The sequence below is a fragment of the Amphiprion ocellaris genome, chromosome 9 (genome assembly GCF_022539595.1).
Source record: "Amphiprion ocellaris isolate individual 3 ecotype Okinawa chromosome 9, ASM2253959v1, whole genome shotgun sequence".
Taxonomy (NCBI): domain Eukaryota; kingdom Metazoa; phylum Chordata; class Actinopteri; family Pomacentridae; genus Amphiprion; species Amphiprion ocellaris.
The window spans coordinates 6,995,734-7,018,934 of record NC_072774.1 but is presented as its reverse complement, the minus strand read 5'-3'; the positions used below and the strand labels follow the sequence as shown (position 1 = coordinate 7,018,934).

Genomic DNA, 23,201 nt, shown 5'->3' with positions numbered 1-23,201 from the left:
AATGTGTGTTTCGTGCTGTTAGGGTGGAGGGAGAAGACGAAAGCCAGAAAGAAAAACTGGTTTTGTCTGAAGACTGTGAGCTCATCACCATCGTGGCAGTTGTTCCGGGTCGTCTGGAGGTCACCACCCATCACCTGTACTTCTACGACGGCAGCAGTGAGAAAGAAGAGACGGAGGAAGGTAAGAAAATTGTGAAAATAACACCTTACTGTGTTTTAACGACCTTCGAAGCCTTCTATCTAAAATGACTCATAAATGCGCCTCTAGGAATTGGATTTGATTTCAAGAGACCTCTGTCTCAGCTGCGAGAAGTTCACCTGAGGCGGTACAACCTGCGACGTTCTGCACTGGAGCTTTTCTTCATTGACCAGGCTCATTACTTCATCAACTTCAAGAAGAAGGTGACACTCATTTCACTTTTCTCTTCTCTTTTATTATGGTTTTAAAATGATGTGGTGGTGTTAAACAGAACCTTTTATCTCACCCTTTAGGTACGAAACAAAGTCTACTCCAGGATTCTGGGGCTTCGGCCTCCCAACCTGTTTTATTTTGGCTCCCGATCCCCTCAAGAGCTACTGAAGGCATCCGGGCTGACACAGGTGTTTATTTACATCAGTTCTCTATGTGAAGCTCAGTTCTTCTGATCTGAATGATGCTCATTTGTGTGACCAATCTAATGTTGATGTTCACAGAAATGGGTGTGCAGAGAAATCTCCAATTTTGAGTATCTGATGCAGCTGAACACCATCGCTGGACGCACTTACAATGACCTGTCGCAGTATCCTGTGGTGAGTTTGTGTCTGCATCTATGGTTCTTTTATCACCCGAGATGTTGAGCAGAAAGCATCATGGTGCACTTTTGTTTCTCTTTAGTTCCCTTGGGTCTTGTGTGACTACACATCTCCTGATCTGGATCTGGAGAACCCAGCAGTTTTCAGAGACCTGTCCAAACCCATCGGTGTGGTCAACCCACGTCATGCACAGAACGTCAGAGAAAAGTAGGTGGTTAAAGGTGCTGTTTTTGACATGGGTATGTCCAACAGTTTCAATGGGAGGTACTCACTCGCACTATTATGTATATGCAGCTGCACCAACTGCCAAACATTAGTCGGACTCTGTGACTGTACACTTGAGGTTTAAGCTTTCCATTTTCGCATTTCAAGTGATTGTCCTCCTCTTATTCCACTCTCTGCATGTTACCATTTTCAAAACCCCCTTACAACCTACGAGAAGTAGCAATAGCAACCCCCAAGCAGCAATCTACACACTGAAAATGTCAAGTTTTCCCGAAGCTTTGAATTGTGCAATAAATCAGTAAAAATAAAAAATGGAGAATCAACATTCAGCATGTGTACTATGCCACGAAAATGAGACACACTGAGAAAAATAGAAGCATGCGTTATATGAAACATCATTAGACAGAAGCCTAAATCAGTTCCTGATTATGAGTTTTTAAAAGATAATTCCTCATCTTACAAGTAACTTGGGTATTTTGGACTTTTGTAATTTTACCTCCAGGTAAAGCGGATTTTAAATTTGGCATCTATTGATTTGCAGGCAATTATCTGGATTTAATAAAAGCTTAAGGCTAATCAAAGAATTTTGAATAGCCAAAAAAATGTGACTTTAAATGAGATGAATCTTTGTCAAAAGAGGGTGCTGTGCAACAAATATTTGTGTGATCAGTCTAATAATGAATAGAGCTGTTGCTAACCTCTAATCCTTGGCTATTTATCTACAGTGTGAACTGAAAAGGATCTAGTATTGAACCCTGTGGCGCTCCTCTGATGACTTAAAGGAAACCAGATTGATAACGAAGACAACTAGTTACCTGCAATTGCATCAAAGCCTACTGATCTAATTCTATCCAAAAGAATAATCTGATGGTATATTTGAAATGTTTTCCACCATTTTTCTTTCTGTCACTAGGTATGAGAGCTTTGAGGACCCAACAGGCACCATTGATAAATTCCACTATGGCACACACTACTCTAACGCAGCAGGAGTCATGCACTACATGATCCGCATGGAGCCCTTCACCACCCTACATATCCAGCTGCAGAGTGGCAGGTGGGAACACTGACTAGTTTATGATATTTCACTGAGTTTCCCAGGCTTCTCTGATCTCATGCTGGTGCTGTTGTTTAGGTTTGACTGTGCAGACAGACAGTTCCACTCGGTGGCAGCAGCCTGGCAGGCTCGCATGGAGAGTCCAGCTGACGTCAAAGAGCTCATCCCTGAGTTCTTCTACTACCCAGAATTCCTGCAGAACATGAACGGTAAGGAGTGCGATGCATGTGAAAAGACGACTGTTTTCAAGCAAAATAATCTAATATGTTGTCTATTGGGGATTGTGACCGTGACATTGTTGACGTAGAAATATTTGTTTAGTGAAAGAACCTAATGCATCACCGCTGCATGACCATTGCAGGCTTCGACTTGGGCAGTTTGCAGATATCTCAGGACGCAGTGACAGACGTTGTGCTGCCTCGGTGGGCTACGTCAAGGGAGGACTTCATCAGAAAACACAAGAAGGCCCTGGTGAGTCACCACAGACATCTAAAGCCTTAAAACTCAATCATGCATTTGTTTTCTTACATTCTGTGTTAAGACAGTAAATCCAGATGAAAACAACGTGTACCTTAAACTGTAGGAATGTGAGCATGTGTCCAGTCACCTCCATGAGTGGATCGATCTGATCTTTGGATACAAGCAGAGAGGCGAAGAGGCCGTGAATGCTCTCAATGTCTTCTACTACTGCACTTATGAGGGTAAGACTACAGTAAACAACTTTTCTTCTCTCAGTTGTCACGTTTTTAGCTTTAGCACTTTCCAGGCTTAAAAAAGGCTTAACCCTCTGAACCCCAGAACAGTTTCTGGGCCTTTTTTTTTTTTTTTTTTTTTTTTTTTTGCTCCTGTCTCATTTTTACTCACATTACTACAGTGTAAAGCCCTACACCTCAATGGAAACAGCATAGTGTTGGCTAGAAACTTTAAAAACCCTGGAATCAACATGGGCAACATTTTTCCAAGCTCACATGTGTTACCAATACTTGAAAAAATGGCGAAGTCCGTTGGTCACAGTTTAGTCACCAATGGCTTCATGTTTGTGTCAGGGAGCACATAATTCTTTGTATTTTACATAGTCTAGTTACAGCAAATGGTTTATTTTTGGAGAATTTTTAATGAGACACATAGAATAAAGACATTTTCTTGAAATATCATGGTTTTTAGCCTAGATCCTGTTAAATCTTTCGATGGACCCATAGACTGTCAGAAAGTTAAGATTCTTTCTGTTTTTGCAATTTCTGACTAATAAATGGTGTCATTTTGGCGATTTTTCAAAATACAGCATGCCTTTCAAACATGTCTGCAGATTTTGTCGTTCTGGGGGTTAAAATGGTTTGAATAATGTGTTATTCTGTTCTCTTTTAGGAGACTGACTCTTGCTTTTTGTTTGGCCTCTTTGCAGGTGCAGTAGATCTGGATGCAATAGCCAATGAGAACGAGCGTAAGGCTTTAGAAGGCATCATCAGCAACTTTGGACAGACACCCTGCCAGCTCCTCAAGGTAAACTCCTTTCAGCTCTTTTCTCTAAATCTGATGCCATCAGTTTCATGTCTGAAAGAGAAACTTGCTTTGTCATAATGGAAATCTTTCTAGATCGAACCTGGTAATGTTTCTGTATCACTTTCAACATGGCACAAGTCAGAACTGCATGACGTAGACTTGAGCAATAAAAATGACAAATCTTAACTTGTGTACATACTTTCTGTCTAAAAAGCAGCAGTTTAACGAATTAATGATTTCTCTGTGAAACCAGGAGCCTCATCCTACTCGCATGTCGGCTGAGAACGCAGCGAGGCGGCTGGCCCGCCTGGACACTGTGCCCCCGAATCTGTTTGAGCAGCTCCAAAAACTCCGGCCATTCGTTGAGGTGATGCCTAAAATGCTTCAAAGTCCTGTCATGATTTCATTCTTGTAAATACAAAATTAATATCATGTATATATTTACATGTGTGTGTTCGTCTGTGTGCCTTAGGTGGTTAGTGATGGTCTTCCTCTAGTCCAAGCAGTCGTACCAAAGAACCAGAATCACTCCTTCATCATCCAGGGCTCTGATATTCTGGTGAGGACCAAATATAAACTCAATAAGAAGTCATGACAGCAGTATGATATTTATCCTAAATAGTTAAGATTTATCTTTTTTTATATATTCTGGCTCTTTTTCCGTGCAGGTGACTGTGAGCTCCAGCGGTTTGATTGGGACACATAGCTGGCTGCCATACGACAAAAACATCGCCAACTACTTCACCTTCACTAAGGACCCAACAATGTCTAATCCCAAGTGAGTTCCTTCAAAAATATTACGACCTTGTGAGCTCCATATTTAAATCACTGAATCAGAAGCAGTTTCTACATGCTTCTCTTACTTGTGACACATTTTTTGCTGCAATCCAATGCCATGAAACATACCAGGGGATAAAAAGTGGCTCTACATACTGTAGATATTTTACAACTTACTTTTAATTTGTGTCTGTGCCTGCAGTTCAGCCAAATAGTCCCTGAATTTTTCTCATGGTAGTGATGAGTAATGAATCATGGCTTCTCAGTCGCACTGATGAAAGCAGATTTTTTTTGTGGTTTACAAAATGTGGTTGAAGCTCAGTACTTATTTTTGTCTAAATTTTAATTGAGATATGTACAATAAAGTAATTTTAATGAAATGTCACAATCTGAAGCTTAGATTTGGTTGAGTTTTCCAATGGAGCTGTCTTTACAGATGAGTAGTTCAATGAAAAATTGAAAAAACTTAGAATAAAGTGTGGACATGTGTTTGCAATACTGTAATAAATGGAGCTCCATTAGTACATACTATAGATATTTAAAAATGTGTTTTCTATGCTGGTCTCCTTTGTGCTTTGCGCACAAACAGCCTTCAGTTCAGCACTTGAAAAGTCTCAGAATTTTTGTCAAGTGATGATTGATTGCAGATAAGTCAGTCATAACTTTTTGGTTATGCCAGAGAGTGCAAAATTTTTAGTTTAAAAAAAAATGATGTTAGAAGAGATGCTTTACTTTTGGTGATTTTTTCAAATAAGACATTTAGATTAAAGTAATTTTGATGAAAGTTCACAATTTTCTGCTCAGAATTGGTTAATTCATTTACTATTAGAAAGTTGGAAATTTGATAGTTGGATTTGTTTTAATGATTTCTGGGTCTGATAACTGATAATCTGATTTTCTAAAAAAAAAAAAAAAAAAAAGATAACATGCCTTTCAAACATGCAGGGGGATTTTGCCGTCCAGAGTGTTAAAGAAGTGAATTATCTGTCAATATCTGTTTAACAAGATCTCCCAATCTGTTGTGCATCCTTTTGTTGTTGCAGCAGAATATCATTGAGCGTTTTTCTCTTTTCTGAAAAAAATTCCCTCTAATACCGCATCATCATCATGTGACTCTACAAAGTCACAGACGTTCCACTTACTGCCTTCATATTTTTTTTACAGCATTTCAAAGGATTCATAAAATTCTCCAGACAGCTGGATGGAAGCAGAACATCTGTGTATATCTGTGAAGCATCAAAGGCTGTTTAATTAAACGAAATCCGTTTGAATGGATCTTATTTTTAGCTGATCCTGAACGCGGGTCACACAAACAGAATAAATCAGGGTGAGAGCCATCTGAACGCTGGGTTTCACAAAGGTTGTAATTTGCAGATGTCATGACAGTTTAATCGCTGATTATAAATCTCCTTCACATTTAGGCCTCGGCTCACTCTCGCTGCTTGTTTCCAGCCCGCTTTGATCTTTCCCAATCCTGCTTTTGTGTGGCAGGACTCAGCGTTTCCTGAGCGGACCTTTCTCTCCCGGCGTGGAGATCAGCGCTCAGGTGCTGGTGGTGTCCAACGATGGCCGGCTGCTGTTCAGCGGAGGACACTGGGACTGTAGTCTGAGAGTCACCCAGCTGGGGAAGGGCAAGCTGGTGGGCAGGATCTGCCGGCACATTGGTGAGCTCTCAGTGTCACGTATCAAATTTAGATTTCTGTTTTTGTCAATATTATTTGCATACTTATTTGTATTTTCTCTGTGTTCTACAAAGACGTTGTGACCTGTTTGGCTCTGGATCTCTGTGGCATCTACCTCATCTCTGGTTCAAGGGACACATCCTGTATAGTGTGGCAGGTTCTACAGCAGGTAAGCATCTTTATATCCCTGATACGATATAATATGATATAATAGGATACTATACAATAAAACCGCAGTGCCTAGTAGAAAAGCAATTAGATCTAAGTACAAAACATTACTGAAAGCAGAAATAAATAAGCTAAAATAAGAGTAGCATTGAGACTTGAATAGACAAAGTAATATTGGCAATAGCACTGAGGTATCATGAATGATACAAAAAATATTGCACAGGAAATTTAAATATTGCACATGATAAACAAATATTGCAAATGAAACTGAAATATTCCACATGATAATGAAATATTGCCCATGAAATTTAAATTTTACACATGATAGAGAAATATTGCAATTGAAATTTAAATATTACACGCAATAGAGACATGTTGCAAGAAAAAATTTAAATATTACACGCGACAAAAGAGTAATGCACATGAAATTGAAATATTGAACATGATAGAAATAGTGCAAGAGGAGTGAGGTGTCACATAATAATAATATATTGCATATTAAACTGAAAAATACTCATGATAAAAAAATGTTGCACAGGAAGTTTAAATATTACAAATGACAAAGAAATATTTGAAATTAAACTGAAATATTAAACAAGATAAAGAAATATTGTAAAATAAAATAAGACACATTGTTGAGAAGTATTGCACATGAAATTGAAATTTTACGCGATAGAGAAATATTGCAATTTAAATTTAAATATTACACGCAATAAAGATGTGTTGTAAAAAAAAATTAAATATTACACATGATAAAACAATAATACACATGAAATTGAAATATTGAGCAAGGAAATTAAAATATTAAAAATGACAAAAATATTGGAAATTAAACTGAAATATTAAACATGATAAAGAAATATTGTCAAGGTAAATAAAATAATACACATTGTAGAGAAATATTGAACTTGAAATTAAAATATTGCACATTATACAGAAATATTTCAGATGAAATTTAAATTTTACACATGATAGAGAAATATTGCTAATTAATTTGAAATATTACACATGAAACTGGAATATTGCACCTGCAAAATGAAGTCTTGCACCTTACATTGACTGTACATATAAAGCTGCTGTGTTCAAACTGAAACCTTCACATATAGATTCTTGTTTTGTCCTTCAGGGTGGTTTCTCCAGCGGCCTTTCTCCTCGGCCGGTGCAGATTCTCTGTGGACACGACCAGGAAGTGACCTGTGTGGCCATCAGCACTGAACTCGACATGGCTGTCTCAGGATCAAAGGTTAGAGATGCTCCACTTCATACAATACCTGTTGAGTTTGTTCAATTTTGCACGTTAATTTGGAACTTTAAGAGCTGTTACCAAAGTAATACAACTGTTTAGCTAAGAAGTTCAACCCCAAAACCCACCAGTAGGTTTAAAAAAGTATGCTTTCTTTAAAAAAAATAGCCAAAATTAGACCGTTTGTCAAAGCCAAAATCTGTAGAGGAGGCTAAGATGCACTGTTCTATCAGGGAAAACACAAAGAGGCTTTAAATTAAACTGCAGGCTGTGTTTACACAGAGCATAGAGGAGACGATATGAGGGATATAAAACATTGTTGATCAAGAAAATAAATGCAGCATAGCTCAAAAATGGTACACAGAGGAGCAAGTTGTTGGAAGATACATTCAGCATGGTGAAACATCTTTGGAGCCTGTATTATTGTTAACACCTTTGAAAAATGTTGTACATTTTGATCTCAGAAACCCATCATTTGTCTATAATTTATAGCATTATAACTCTGTCATTCTGCAGAGAAGTCATGTCTGAGTTCTCTCTCATTGTAGTCATGGTTTTGCTGTTTCCCTTGAGGTGTAAGACTTTGTATTGCAGTGAAAAATGAGCCAACAGTGAAGAAAAATGTCCAAAAAACACCCAGAAATTGCTCAGAGTTGAGAGGGTTAATGTCAAAATTCTTCTCTAATCTCCAGAATCCACAGTGTTTCAATTATGTACCTTATGCAGGTGTGACAGTTTCTGCTCAACCTTAATATCCACAATATGCCTGAAGACACAACTTGGATGTTTTCCAAGCAAACTGTGATGTTGCTCATTGGAAGTGAGATGGAGTCTGCAGCCGCTACAGGAAACAGGTTTAATAGGCTTAAGGAGACAGACGTTGACATCATATAGGCAATGGTTGGTGGTTCATGCTTCATGCTTGGAAATTAACTACACTGAAATCTCAGATTAGCTCGTTTCTTACCTGCTTCTATAAAGCATCCAAATCAGAGAAGGTGCACAGAAAATCCAGGTCTATCAAAGCATACTTTGGAGTTTAACATAATGGCTAATTGCACTGGTAGGTATAGTTTGTATTGTTTTGTTTTTGTTGTATAAAGCACTTGACATCTAAATTGTATAAAAAAGTGCCATAAAATAAAGTCTGACTGATGGATTTAATCTGAAAAGTTGTCACCTACAAGAAGAAAATGAAATTAAACTCTAATAATGTAGTTTTATGTGAGTCCTGAAGATTTGTACTCAAGCTGACAAGATGAAAATTTAGTTAAACTCTAATAATGTAGTTTTATGGAAGTCCTGAACGTTTTACTCAAGCGGAAGTAGCTAAAATATTACTTAATTACAAATAAAACTACTGGTGTTACAAAATACTACTAATGACAATTTGTATGGAACAGATTTAAATCAATAAATGGAAATATTTAAGAAACCAGAGTTTAAGAAAAGATTAAATTTTATTAATCTAGAAGGAAATTCTTTTCCAGATATGGACAGAAAAAAACCATAAGAAATGTAGTGCCTAAGAATGTAGAAAAGCAGTAACATTTAATTAAGACACAATATTAAAATAAAAAATAAGCGAAAATAAGGGTAGACTAGCACAGTAAAAATTATTGCTATCAATTATAGTGAGGTAATAAGTAATATCACACATTATAATGATATATTGCACCTGAAAAACTAGATAAAAATGAAATATTACACATTACACTGACAATGTTGTAACTCAAAGTGAAATATTGCACATATAATCAAAATGTTGCAAAAGAAAATTTAATTTTACACATAATGAAATATTACACATAAAATACTGCACATGAGAAATAATAATATAAAAGAGGTTCTTGGTGATCTAAAGGGGACAAACCCAAGCAGTATTTCAGGTAAATAGTGAAAATGGTCCATTCTGCTGCATTTTAGAACATTTTAAGCATAATTAAAGGTTAAGAGCCCAAAAGAACAACCCAGCCTGGTTTGGCAAAACAAAAAAGAAGATAGAGCATGCATGGTTAGTCCTTATAATAGATAGATAGATGGATGGATGGATGGATGGATGGATGGATGGATGGATGGATGGATGGATAGATGGATGGATGGATAGATGGATAGATAGATAGATGGATAGATAGATAGATAGATAGATAGATAGATAGATGGATAGATAGATGGATAGATGGATAGATGGATAGATGGATAGATAGATGGATAGATGGATAGATGGATAGATGGATAGATAGATGGATAGATGGATAGATGGATAGATGGATAGATAGATGGATAGATGGATAGATGGATAGATAGATAGATAGATGGATAGATGGATAGATGGATAGATGGATAGATAGATAGATAGATGGATAGATGGATAGATGGATAGATGGATAGATAGATGGATAGATGGATAGATGGATAGATGGATAGATGGATAGATAGATGGATAGATGGATAGATGGATAGATGGATAGATAGATAGATAGATAGATGATAGATAGATGGATAGATGGATAGATGGATAGATAGATAGATGGATAGATGGATAGATAGATGGATAGATGGATAGATGGATAGATGGATAGATGGATAGATAGATAGATGGATAGATGGATGGATAGATGGATAGATGGATAGATGGATAGATAGATAGATAGATAGATAGATAGATAGATAGATAGATAGATAGATAGATAGATAGATAGATAGATAGATAGATAGATAGATACTTAATTAATCCCGAGGGAAATTTAAGAAATGACCAAGATGGGAGCCGAGTTCACAGTGTGAAGCTAGAAAACATAAAAATGCACAGAAAGTAACATTTCTTATGACGGTTAAAGTGTAAATCACCTTTTCTGACTGTTTTCAGGATGGGACTGTGATCGTCCACACGGTCCGGCGAGGCCAGTTCCTCCGAACGCTACGTCCTCCCGGTGACAGCTGCGTTCCTGCCCAGATCTCGGAGCTCCAGGTGGGCATGGAGGGCCACATCGTGGTGCAGACATCTCTGGAGGAACGATCCCACAGGAAGGTATGAGAAGACAAACACTGCAGTGAACTCTGGTGGTGTCTCAACCTGCACTCTCCCCTCCTCCAAACCCAACACAGACGTTTGCTCGGTGCGTTGATGTTTAAAAAGGATTATTGAAATCCTTTTGCACATTTCAGGTTGTTTGCTTTACCTACTGTGTAATCTTGTATGTCTCAGGTGAATAATGAGCACATTCCTGCACATTGTCAATTTTTCCATTGCTTTTATGACCTTGATGATACGCTTCCCTTTTTCAACTTTCCCTAAACTTTAGAGGTACATCCATCCATTATCAATACACCGCTTGATCCTCATTATAGTCGTGGAGGGGACTAGAGTCTATCCCAGCTGACTCAGGGTCATGGCAGGGAACACCCTGGACAGGTCGCCAGTCTATACAGACAAACAATCACACTCAGATTAACACCTACGGACAATTTATGATTACCGATTAACCTCAGCATGTTTTTGGACTGTGGGAGGAAGCCGGAGAACCCGGAGAAAACCCACGCATGCACAGGGAGAACATGCAAACTCCATGCAGAAAGATTTTGTGAAGGCTGGGACGTAAACCGGGGATCTTCTAGCTAGCAAGGCGACAGTGCTAACCACCGAGCCACTGTGCAGCCCCAACTTTACAGTTGCTTATTATTTATAAGACAAGATAAGCCTTTATTATGTTATAGCATCATTGAAAACAGTGCAAATGTGTAGGAAACATCAGTAGGAAATAGCTATAAACACAAGATATACATAAGTACTGAGTCTTGTGGAAAATAACGATACTATTACACATATTTGAACACGGCATAACAGTGATATTGCACATATTCATCCAAGAAGAGAGTATTTCATAAGTGGATAAATACTAATGTTGCACAGATAACTAAATATTCTTATGTATTTATTTTGTTGTAAACTTTGTCTCTTACATACTTTGATTTTTTTTCATCTCTTGTTTTTTTAGCTGTTTTAGTCGGTCAGTTTGAATTATTCTATAAATCTGTGTGCACTTTATTAAACGTGTACATACTGTTTTTGAATTTTTTAAAATTTAATTTAATGTAATTACTTTAATATTTATTACATGTTTTTTTACATTTAGTTGTTTTGTTTTTTGTTTTTTGTTTTTTTACATTTGCCTTTGAAGCACTTTAAATAACCTGCCTGATAATGCTTGCTAGGATGTGCTACAATTGCTTCTTATTTGTCTTGCAAAACATGCATTTTTATCTTTTGTTTTGCACTTTCCTTTGCATATCGTATTCACAACATTAAAAACCTTCCATGCATGAAGTCAGAATGTGCTTCTCACTAATGCTTTTACAATTTTTCTTAAATCACTCTTCAAATTTGCACAGAAATTCTTGCACTGCTGCATCTTTGCATTTTTAAAATTTATTTTTCAAGCCACTTTATATTGTGTTGTTTATAGTGTGTCAATACTGTATTTATTCATTTTCTTTTCTCATCCTTGTACATATTGTACATACCCGCCAGCCAGCAGGCAGATGGGTCCCCCATATAAAGAGCCGGGTTCTGCTCAAGGTTTCTTCCCGTTAAAAGAGAGTTTTTTCTTGCCACTGTTGCCTTAGGGCTGCTCTGGGGGATTAGGCATATGGTTTCTGTAAAGCGTCGTGAGACAATTTGACCTTTAATTGGTGCTATATGAATAAAATTGAATTGAATTGAATATTGTTAATATTAGTACTATTTTATTATCAGCTTATTATTATTACTGTGTTTATTTGCTAAATCTGCTTCCTGTAATAAAATGAATTTCCCCTGGCATGGGGAGCAATAAAGGATTAGCTTATCTTCACATCACACATGCACATAAAAAAGGAATTTAAAAAATAGATAAAGAGAGTCAATTGTAGCGATTTTCAGGTAAATCACACCTTATGGTTTTACATACTCAAGTCAGTTTAGTCCAGATCTGATAAAACTTGCTTTTATAACCTCTTATCCTTCTTAAAAATATTCTACTTGTGCACCAAAAATCTAACTTCTCATATGTGAAAACCTGCTTGGCATTGAATTCAAATTCTTCTTCTTCCTGCAGGGCAAATACTCCATCCATGTTTACTCAGTCAACGGCTGCCTGCTGTCGTCCTTCTCCATGGAGGAGCAGGTGACGGCGCTTCACCTGGTGTCTGAATATGTCATCCTGGGGACCATGCAGGGAGCCCTCCACATTCGAGATTTATGCAGGTAGATGACGCCGCCGTTATCAGTTTACGGCCATTTATTCTAAACTTTAACCCTGACTCTGCTGTGTTTGTCAGCCTGGATGCTTTGGTAACACCTCTGGCCCTGAGGGTCCCTGTGAGGAGTGTGTCCGTTACCAAAGAGTGCAGCCACATCCTGGTGGGGCTGGAGGACGGGAAGCTGATTGTGGTGGGGGCAGGGAAGCCCGAGGAGGTGAGAAACTGAACTTCAAGTAACTGTGAGAGGCGCTGGTGGATGTTTGTATGTGTGAAGAGCAGGAGGAGGAGGGAGGGCTGATAATATGCTAAGTATGTGCTGAAAACCAGCTTTTTCAGATGATAATTGAGCGTCTCTTTCTCCGTTTCAGCCCTGAAGTGAAGATTAACATGTTCCCCCCCCCCTTTTTTTCTTCTTCTTCTCAGGTTCGCTCAGGACAATTCTCTCGTCGCCTTTGGGGCTCCACACGCCGAATCTCTCAGGTGTCGTCGGGTGAAACCGAGTACAATCCCATGGAGACTGCTGGGAAATGAGACAGACGAAAAAAACTCCTTCTCTTTACAAGCTGGGAAACTGTCCTCCTCAGCAACTGATCTCTCTGAGAGAGCAACTATACACTGAGCACTTTTTAAAGGAAATTCTTAAATGATTTTTATATTTTATTGTGTATTTCACTTTTTTTTCTTTTTTTAATCAGCATCATTCCAAAGAAGTGGCCTTGTTGGGGTTGTGAACTGCACTCTGAGTCATATTTCAGGGGACTGACTCACTCTGATACACATTCAGCCTCAGACACAGTAAAAAGTGACGCTGTGAACTCTTTCGGGATCCACATTTTTGGCTCCTTTACTGTCCGAGGCACAGCTGCAATCCCTGTACTGTTGAATGTCCCAGAGCCGCCGCTTGGCATCTTCTTAGAACTCCTTGAAACTTGAAAAAAAAAAAAAAACTACAGTAAGATGAGATTCCAATATTGCAATACTGGTGAACACCACAAAAGGGTTTTGTAGAGAGGACTCCTGCTGTGTTATCATTTTTAGCGGTTGACAGAAATGCACCGCCATGCCACAGCATTCCTTCTTGGCAACTGTTACACTTAAAGCAGTAAGTGCTTTAATGGTCAAGTATGTGAAATATATTCACTTTTTTTTATCCTCATCGTGGAGCAGAGATGCAAAAGGAGATCCGTCTGTTGCCTTACACACAATAAGTCTTTACAAATGCTTCTGTGGTAGTTTTATTACTCTGCTCGCCACATGACAATATATCCTCGTTTTATTTGATCTGAAAAGTGCCTTTTCCCCCCTCTTAGGCCTTGTATAAACACTGAATTCCAATTATGAATTTCTACGTCACATGGCTCTATTTTTCAGATTCTAATCCCTTTTCATCATTCTTTCTTGCCACGCTGTGACTCAGACGTGGATAAGTTGATGTTAATGAACTCGGTAAACTGCTGGCTGGAGTCGCTTACTTGCCTGTACTGGTATTGTGCCGTTTATGAGAACATCTGAAGACACGAGGACTCCGAAACACGTGGGAAGAGAGTCTGTGAGTGAGCTTTAGAGGAATTCACTTCCTGCCAGCAACTTTTTTTTTTCCTTTTTTTTTGTTACTGTGGTTGGAACAAAGTAGTTGTTATGCAGTGTCATGATGGGGCAGAGACAAAGGGAACTATGTGGGTGAATGCACAGTCCTAAACATGTTGCACACGTACAAATTACCTTGTCTGTCCCGGCGATGCTCCGAATAAATGGAAACAAATGCGAAGGAAACTATATTTGAAATGCTGTTTACTCGGGAACAGTACAAATACGACACAGATATAGATGTAAAATGAGATTAAGATTATAAATTGTGCGACTGAGATGAGATGGCGTGTGAATATTAAAGGGTTGTTTACATGCAGCTGTTGAGTGAAAAAAAAATGCTTGTGAATGTTCAAAAAGTTGGAATTTTGTCCTTTCGGTCACAGTCCTCCAACAGAATAAATAAGTGTAAGTTCTGCTGTATATAATGTATGTGTTGTTCAGATCGATCCGACAGAATGCCTTATTTAAAGGCCAACACTGCCTTGAATTTGGACTCAATCCATTCCTCTTCAACCACTATTATTTAGCGTTTGTATTGTTCTTGGGAAATGTTCAAAATACAGCTGACTTTTTGGAAATTATGCAGCCTCGCGATACCTGTATGTGTGTTTTCTCTTCACCTGCTCTGTTGCACCGCTCTTTCTTGAGAGTGTAAAAAAGAAAAAAAAATGTAATTTTATGGATTTTTCGATATTTTTCAAATACACAAAATAATAGAATTATAAGAATAGAATTTATTATTTTCAAATTCGGGAAAATAATAACATTACTACAAAATGGGGGGGAGGGGTCCGTGTACGGATCTGGTAATTGGATTTTCCGTTCTGAAACGGGTATTGAAAAACAAAAAACGAGTGGTTATTTGATTTTCGTTTTAAAATACAAAAATTTAAATTGAAATACAAGGCATTTTTCCTTTTCATGAGCAAAAAGGGATATACGATTTTTTTAATGCTTTGATTTTCGTTTTATATTTAGAATAACAAAGTAAAATCAGTAAGAGACAGACACGAAAAAAGGTCAGTTTTTTCATTTTCTGAGACCGGAAGTGGTCATCAGCAAGTGTGGAGCCAAACAGAGTACGGTGCATAGACTGTACGTACATTTCTTTTCGTGACTTTTCATGGTCAAAATGAGAGATCAGGTGGCCGATCTTAAAATAAGTCAATTTTGATTTTTTTATAGAGCTTTAAAGTTTTGCGAAGCCAGGGGGCGGGGCCACTTGATTGACAGTCCGGTCTGGAATGATTGACAGGTCCTATGGAGGAAGCAGCAGAAACTCTGCTCTCCTCGTTTGGATTAATTCTGATATAATAACTGTTGGTTTATTTATCAGTGGAGCAGCACAACATTTTACACAGACAGTTTTCCTGCGCGTTGGCTTGTTTTAACCAGTTTTCTACCTTTGGCTGATTCTACCAGCAGACACTGAAAGGACTCTAATAGTTCGGTAAGTAAATGTTTATTTTCGTATCGGTGCCACTTTTAATGCACTTTATATGCAGCGTTAGTGTCAGATATAATGTGTGCCATGCACTCCAGATGTTGGTGGAGTTTGTTTCAGTGTGTGTTGACCAGAGAAGAAAGTTAGCATAGTAAATATTAGCTTTAATGTTAGCGATGCTAACCGAGCTAGCTGCTCAGTCGTAGCCTGATTAAAGCTAACGTAGCATCAAGCTAATGTGTTGAGTTTCATGTAAACAGCTGAAGTGTGTTGTGTTCCTGCAATGTGGTTGATTAAGTTCATAAAACTGTGGCTGGTTGACATTAATGTAACGTTCAGGAAACTTAGATGTGATTAAAACAGTAACGTTAATGTTCTAGTTGTCAGTAATCAGCTTTAATTTGACACTAAAACAGACTCTGATAGTTTTAAATGACATCAGTTTCATTAATTTGTTGAAAATTGTCTCATTTGTTGTTGTGATGTTGCTGCTGATTCATTAAAAGCAGATGATCCGTGTTGAAGATACGTTTAGTTCTAGTATCAGAAGTACAAGAAGGAAAATGGAAGTTTAGTTCTGCTACATCAAAGATTTCAGGATTAAAATAACTAAATGAGTCTTTATGCCTCAAACTTTATTTTTACAATAAAGAAATTATGAAATAATCACAGACAATAAAAATATAAATAGCAGAGAAAACCTGATAGAATAATTTCCTGAAAAGTCTGTGAAGGAAAAGCAGATTTTTTATCCTGAAAGATGAGAATCAGCTCCAACATCTGCATCTGACAGCATCAAGTCAACCAGAAAGAAAAGAAAAAAGAAAATGACTTCTTTCTGATCACATCTGTTCCGCTGCTCACAGGCTGCTGCTGCTCACATTCTTCACATTTATAGTCCACTTTTAAAAGTTCAGCAGACAGGTGCTCTGCTTTGGAGTGTGACGATGTCGTCGGTGATGTGGAGAGTGAAGTTTCCGTTTCACCCACAGCGTGCTTTAGGACAGCCGGGTCGGACTTGATGTTTGAAATACTGACCAACAGCTCAGATTTAACTGTCTGTAGATCCGTTTTGATGGGTGTTAAACTGTCACTCAAAGCCGCCAGGAGCTGGGTCTTTAAAATAACTGCCGTCTCGTTACAGAGTGAAAGTAGCAGTTCCTCCTTAAGGTCAGAGATTGCAGCATCTGAGGGCCTCTTCAAAAGAAGACGTAGTTGATGAAGACGTTCTGGAGCAGGACCAGAAAGACCACGACCAAGCAGCCTTGAGATCTTAGACAGCGTCTCCCTCAGGTGGGTGTCAACGGTGTTCACAGTCAGGTCTGTGGTAATCCCGTCAAAAAACAAAACAGAAAAAAATCTAGATTATAAATCAACATGTAACCAAAGCACTCTGTGTATAGCGCCATAGTATAGGATGTAGTTCAGAAAATGTCAAAGTATAGTATACTTTTCAAGAATAACATAGTATGGCCTGTAGTTCATAGTATAGCATGTCGGCAAAAAAACTCAACTGAATATTATGTGGTTCAAAAAGTGCAAAATGATAGGATGTTGCCTAAAATTGTCATATATGATATGTGGTTCAAAGAATGTCATAGTGCAGTATATTGTCAAAATAGTATGTAATTCAAGAAAACATCAGAGTATAATATGTCATCTAAAAAATGCCATAGAATAATAATTTCATTGCACAAGTAAAAGTATAGTAATTTTTAAAACTGTTCAAATTCTTATATGTTGCTAAAAAACAAAAAAAAACTAAAACAAAAAAAAACCTCAGTAATATCTCAATTAAAAAAGCCTATAGTATAGAATGTTGCCCGACAAACATCATAGTATAGCATGTCGCTCTAAAAACATCATAGTATAGCATGTCACCCAAAAAAATGTCATAGCATAGCATGTCACCCAAAAAACGTCATAGTATAGCATGTCACTCTAAAAACGTCATAGTTTAGCATGTCGCTCTAAAAACTTCATAATATAACATGTGGCTCAAAAAACGCCATAGTTTAGCAAGTCGCCCAAAGAACATCATAGTATAGCATGTCGCTCTAAAAACGTCATAGTACAGCATGTCGTCCAAAAAAACGTCATAGTGTAGCATGTCGCTCTAAAAACGTCATAGTATAGCATGTCGCTCTAAAAACGTCATTGTATAGCATGTCGCTCTAAAAACGTCACAGTATAGCATGTCGCTCTAAAAACGTCATAGTATAGCATGTTGTCCAAAAAACGTCATCGTATAGCATGTCGCACTAAAACGTCATAGTGTAGCATGTCGTCCAAAAAAACGTCATAGTGCAGCATGTCGCTCTAAAAAAGTCATCGTATAGCATGTCGCACTAAAACGTCATAGTGTAGCATGTCGTCCAGAAAAACATCATAGCATGTCGCTCTAAAAACGTCATAGTGCAGCATGTAACCCAAAAAACATCATAGTATAGCATATCGCTCTAAAAACGTCATAGTATAGCTTTTGGTCCACAAAACGTTGTTATGTCTCTGCTGTCTGAAGTAGGTGAGGAGCAACACCAAAACAGTCCAAACGCTGGTTTCCAGAGGGTTAAACGAGTATTTATTTGAAAGAGGAAGTTTACAACAACACAACATGTGAGGGGGTTAAAAGCAAATGGGTGTTAGTAAAATAAAAATAAATAAACAGAACTAAAAGTGAACTTCACATTGACATTGATGGACATTCCAACCAGGAACAAAGTAAAACATAATCAATACGAAAAAAAAACTCTTCCTGTTCACCTTTTCAAACCCAAAAACACACCGCAGTAGCACCCTAAACTAAAACTACCAATGGGTTCCCTGTTTTCCTTTCTGAACAATTCAAAGGTCCCTCTCTATCTCCCCACACATCCACCAACCACTGGAACACATCTCCAAAGTTCTGCTGGGCCAGCTCAGCTTCCCCTCAGAAGAAGTGCTGCCACCTGCCAGATGAAGGAGCCTTTTGAGAGGCAGCTGGCATCGTGATTGGACTGTACTTTGGTCTGTTCCAATCCAGCTTCAGCTCCAGAGACGGCAGGCGGGACGAGTCAACGGAGGCCGGATGGACGAAGGCATGAAGCTGAGTACAATCCAGAAAACAACAGAGGAGGAGTGCAGCAGCCCAGGGCCAGAACAACCAGAGTAGCATCGTATGTCTCTTAGAAAACATCATAGTACAGCCTTTGGGATGAAAAAACGCCATCATATACATCATATATTGTACAAATAACAAGTCAAAGGAAAGAGACATACATTGTAGAATTGTAGTAATTGTGGGCTGACTGATTTACTGATTATCAGTATTTTATTTTTTACTGATTTACGGTAATAAATACATTTAAAAATGGTGCTACTTTGGCTCTGAACCTTTATCTACCTGTGGTCGCTCTGTCTTCTGGAGTGATTTGATTGGTTATACGTCACAAATAAAACTCCTTTAACTTAACATCTGTAAACAAAACAAAAACGTATCAACAAAGTTTTCTGTTAGAGTTTGTGTTCTTCTAAGTTTAACTCAAGATTTTAAATACTTTCATTTACTGCAAATGAATATCTACTCCAAATGTCTCACTAATAATCATTATCAGCCTTAAAAACCCACAAAACACCCCTCTATACTCGACCAAACTTAGTACAGTCCGGTTCCCCCTTCTATAAATCTGCTTGGAATCTTCCACTTCCTGTTTGTCAAAGTGGCCTTCTACCTGGACAGGTTTTGTTGGAGCTCATGCAACAAACATTTTGGGTAACTGCTCTTTAATATGGATGGATGACACTGAATTAGAGTCTGTTTTAATGAGACTGAGTTAAGATGTGTAGCTCTGTCATTAAATAGGAAATTATTTCTCAGAATTCACAGAGAAAAGTCTGAAATGTTTGCTAGGTTAGCGTCCCACATGTTCTTTGGCTCAGCTAAAGCTAACTCTCTCAAACTTCTGGATCTCTTGAGTTGCTTGTTGTTAAAATATCTTGCTGTAGGTGCTGAAGCTCAGAAAGTCTGAGATGTTTGTTCAAAATAAGCTCATTCTCAAGTCTGATCTGAACTGTCCTCTTTTGTTTTAACTTTCCCTAAACTTAGGAGTTAATGACAGAGCAGCACATCCAGACTCAGTCTCATTTATGTAGAGATTAAACTTCAGTGTCATTCATTGATGTTAAAGTGCAGTTTTTCAGATGTTTGTTGCACATTCTCCCAACCAAACCAGTCCAGGTGGAAGACGATGTGAAGAGAAAGCTCCAGAGGATGAATATCAGACATTTACGTTGGAAATAAATGTCCTTTAATTAGACATAGTCATGCAAAAGTTGGATTTCCCTTTAATAATGTTCAAATCTTTGTTGAGGTTTTGTTGATGTTGGTTTCGAAATGTTTTTGGACACTCGGCCCCAAAGATTAAAACTTTTTACGACTCACAAGCTGCAACAATTCACACATTATCAACTATCTTTCTGACTAAACTAAGATAAAAAGTGAAAAACTGCCTGATTCCTGCATCATGAATGTAAATCTTTTTGGTTTTTATGACAGTAAACTGAAAATATTTGGGTTTGACATTTTATAAACCAAAACAAGAAATGAATTACTGGAGAAAACAATCAACAGATTAATGGACAAAGAAAATGTGTTTTCCAACATATATGGCTGAATTACTCCAACATTACAAGATACATACAATTTAAATTCTATTTTATTTATATAATGCCAGTTACAGGTCAAATTGTCTCAAGACGCTTTATTTTTAAATTTTTTTGTCATACTTAAAATATGACAAAGTCAGAAATTTAAAGCTCTTGACTAACCCAATTTATTATTTGTTTTTTAAGAGATTAATTGACAATTAAAATAACTTTCTCCACTAAAACTAATAAACATGAGGTCAAATAGAAGGAACAGTTTTAAATACTGCAGTCCCACGACGACAAGAATAAAGTTTGTCAACAAAAACTAAATCTGCTGGTGGATTCCATTAAAGTCCTAATAAATGATAATAAAGTGTGATACTAAAGGTTTGTGGTGCTAAAAATGTCAAAGATATCAAGTTGAACATCTGGATGGAGGTTGATAAAAGTTGACCTCCCTTCATTTCTGTGGAGTGACTCCATGGATTTCATGGATGGTAGTTAAAGGCCTGCTCTTCTAGTGGTCTTCCTTCTAGTCGCTGTAAAAAGTCAGTCCATCCTGGCCGACTTCAACACCTCTTCATGACAACTTGTTCTGCCTCTGACCTGGTGGAAACTCAAGAAACTCGGGAAAACCTGTCGAGACTCGAAGAACTCGTGGAGACTCGAAAAACTCGTCGGGCGGGGGAAGGTGTGGTGGGTGGTGGGGGAGGTGGGGGAGTAGAGGGGGGAGGCCGCCACCCACCTCCCCGCCTACTCTCCGCCCTGACTCCACCCAGACTCCGCCTTGGCTCCACCCATGTGGTCACTTCAGGAACTACGATGCCAAAGGGACGACGAATTTATTTCTTTTCATCTGATCTGTAGCTCAGTGAGTTAAGGATTTGCCTATGGAGCTGCAGGTCGCTGGTTCAAGACCAGACACTTCCTAACATTTTCTCAAAATCGTGACAAAGACAAAGAAAGAAAACTGCCAGTGGTGGGTCTTGAACCTGCGACCCTCCGCTTGGTAGTCCTCTTCTTATCCCCCTGAGCTACTCGCTCAGATACTAATTCTTCTGGTTTTTGCGCATTTATCATCTATTTTTTGTCGTTTTCGAGTTTTTTTTTAACTTGAGTCTCGACTCGACTGTTTTTCTCAGGAGGTTGGACTTCAGCCTTTGTGCTGGAGGGTGGAACCCTCAGTTCCAAGACTTTCCAAAGCCTCCAGACCTCCCGAGTCCTCAGGACCTGAGCTTTCACACAGTCTGAGGGCTGAAATTTTCTAAGTCCCACAGTAATTCTCTGTTAGTTTGAACCTTCCGACAGTCCAAGGACTGAAATCCTCTAAGTTCCTGAGTAGTTCTCTGTTAGTTTGAACCTTTAGACAGTCCAAGGACTGAAATTTTAGAAGTTCCTGAGTACTTCTCTGTTAGTTTGAGCTTTCAGACAGTCTGAGGACTGAAATTTTAAAAGTTTCTCAGTACTTCTCTGTTAGTTTGAACTTTCTGGTTAACAGAAGCCTTAAAACTTGTGACCATTAGTCTTGATTTCACATTTAGACCATCCATCTGAGTTCTTCTCAGACCTTCACTTGTGAGTTTTTTAGAAATCCTTAACAAACTTTGATTCTCTTCACTGAACAGTAAAGTTTGTGGAGATCAGAAGGTAACATTAGTTTGATCGATGCCTTCAACTACTAGTAGACTTTATCTGGAAAGCAGTTTTCTTAAATGAGTTCTTAGTAAATCTGTCCACAATCAAACCAAGAACATAGAAAGAGGAAATGTTTGAAGAAACAACTTGATGTTTTGCTCTTTTTCATCCTTTTATTGTCTCTTCTGTTTAATTTGATCTTCTGAAGTTTAACTGGTGTCTTTTCAAATGTTTTCTCTTTAGTTTGATTCTTCTTAAATGTTTAGTTTTGCTCTTTTCTCACCTTTTATTCTTTTCTAATGTCTGATTTGATTTTGAAATGTTTTGTCTTTTTAATGTTTAATTGTTGTTTTTTCAAATGTTTTATTGGCTTGTTTGAAAAATTCCTTTTTCCTTCCCAATGTTTAATTTTTAGATTAAATCTTTAAGGTTTTTCTTTTTAAATGTTTTACCACCTTTTAATGTTTCATTTTCTTTTTAAATGCTTCATTGTATTTTCTGTTTAACTCCTATTTGAAGTTTTATTGTCTTTAAGATGTAATTTTCTAATTAAACATTTAATTTTTAAATAAAATGTTTTGTTTTTTTAAAGGTGTAATAATCTAATTAAATGTTTTGCATTTTTTAAAATGTTTAATATTCTTCTTGTTGAATTGTATTTTTTAAATGTTTAATTATGGAAAATATTTTATCTGTAATTTTTAATATTTGTATTTTAAAATTTTTGTTTAATTTCATAATGACATGTATTGTATCTTGTTGAATTATCTAATTCAATATTTTGTCTGTTTAATATAATTTAATTGTATTTAATGTTTAACCTTACCTTTAACCTTAAAAATGAAATAAACCCTTAAATCACAATGAAAATACTTCTGTTGTCACAATCATGAGTTAGTCAATTATTCAGTTTATCAATTCAACTTTATTTGTTTAGCACCTTTTACACAGATGACAAAACTAAACAAGCAAAGAGAAAAAACTATGCTAAAGCTATGATTAAAACTCAAAAACACTTCAAAAAAAAGATTTAACATGGTAATAAAATATGTTGTGTCCAGGGGATGGAGGGAGTTTATTGAAGTCTTCTTGGGCTCACATGGGAAATCATTTAAAATATAAACTTGATATTCAGTCTAAGGAAACTGCAGAGCGACAGAAGAAGCAACAATATCTCCTGTTTTCTCCTTTAATGGGTCGACTCTTCTTGTGCTTTCAGACCAAA

At 37.5% G+C, this 23,201-nt stretch overlaps 1 protein-coding gene across 3 annotated transcripts in view; it reads left to right on the top strand.

Annotated features, from left to right (window-relative positions):
- The window catches only part of nbeal2 (neurobeachin-like 2), a 57,062-nt gene extending 42,210 nt beyond the window's left edge, over window positions 1-14,852 (top strand). For all 3 annotated transcript variants that reach the window (XM_035950617.2, XM_023275519.3, XM_023275520.3), the window contains 20 exons: window positions 23-180; window positions 268-401; window positions 492-599; window positions 693-788; window positions 874-998; window positions 1,930-2,070; window positions 2,149-2,279; window positions 2,432-2,541; window positions 2,654-2,771; window positions 3,473-3,570; window positions 3,824-3,937; window positions 4,043-4,129; window positions 4,239-4,348; window positions 5,839-6,011; window positions 6,104-6,198; window positions 7,324-7,440; window positions 10,310-10,471; window positions 12,537-12,685; window positions 12,760-12,895; window positions 13,105-14,852. In XM_035950617.2, the coding sequence (XP_035806510.2) occupies window positions 23-180; window positions 268-401; window positions 492-599; window positions 693-788; window positions 874-998; window positions 1,930-2,070; window positions 2,149-2,279; window positions 2,432-2,541; window positions 2,654-2,771; window positions 3,473-3,570; window positions 3,824-3,937; window positions 4,043-4,129; window positions 4,239-4,348; window positions 5,839-6,011; window positions 6,104-6,198; window positions 7,324-7,440; window positions 10,310-10,471; window positions 12,537-12,685; window positions 12,760-12,895; window positions 13,105-13,212 (2,470 nt within the window). In that variant the 3' untranslated portion in view covers window positions 13,213-14,852. The remainder of the gene's footprint in view (window positions 1-22; window positions 181-267; window positions 402-491; window positions 600-692; window positions 789-873; window positions 999-1,929; window positions 2,071-2,148; window positions 2,280-2,431; window positions 2,542-2,653; window positions 2,772-3,472; window positions 3,571-3,823; window positions 3,938-4,042; window positions 4,130-4,238; window positions 4,349-5,838; window positions 6,012-6,103; window positions 6,199-7,323; window positions 7,441-10,309; window positions 10,472-12,536; window positions 12,686-12,759; window positions 12,896-13,104) is intronic.
- Window positions 14,853-23,201: the final 8,349 nt, after the last annotated feature.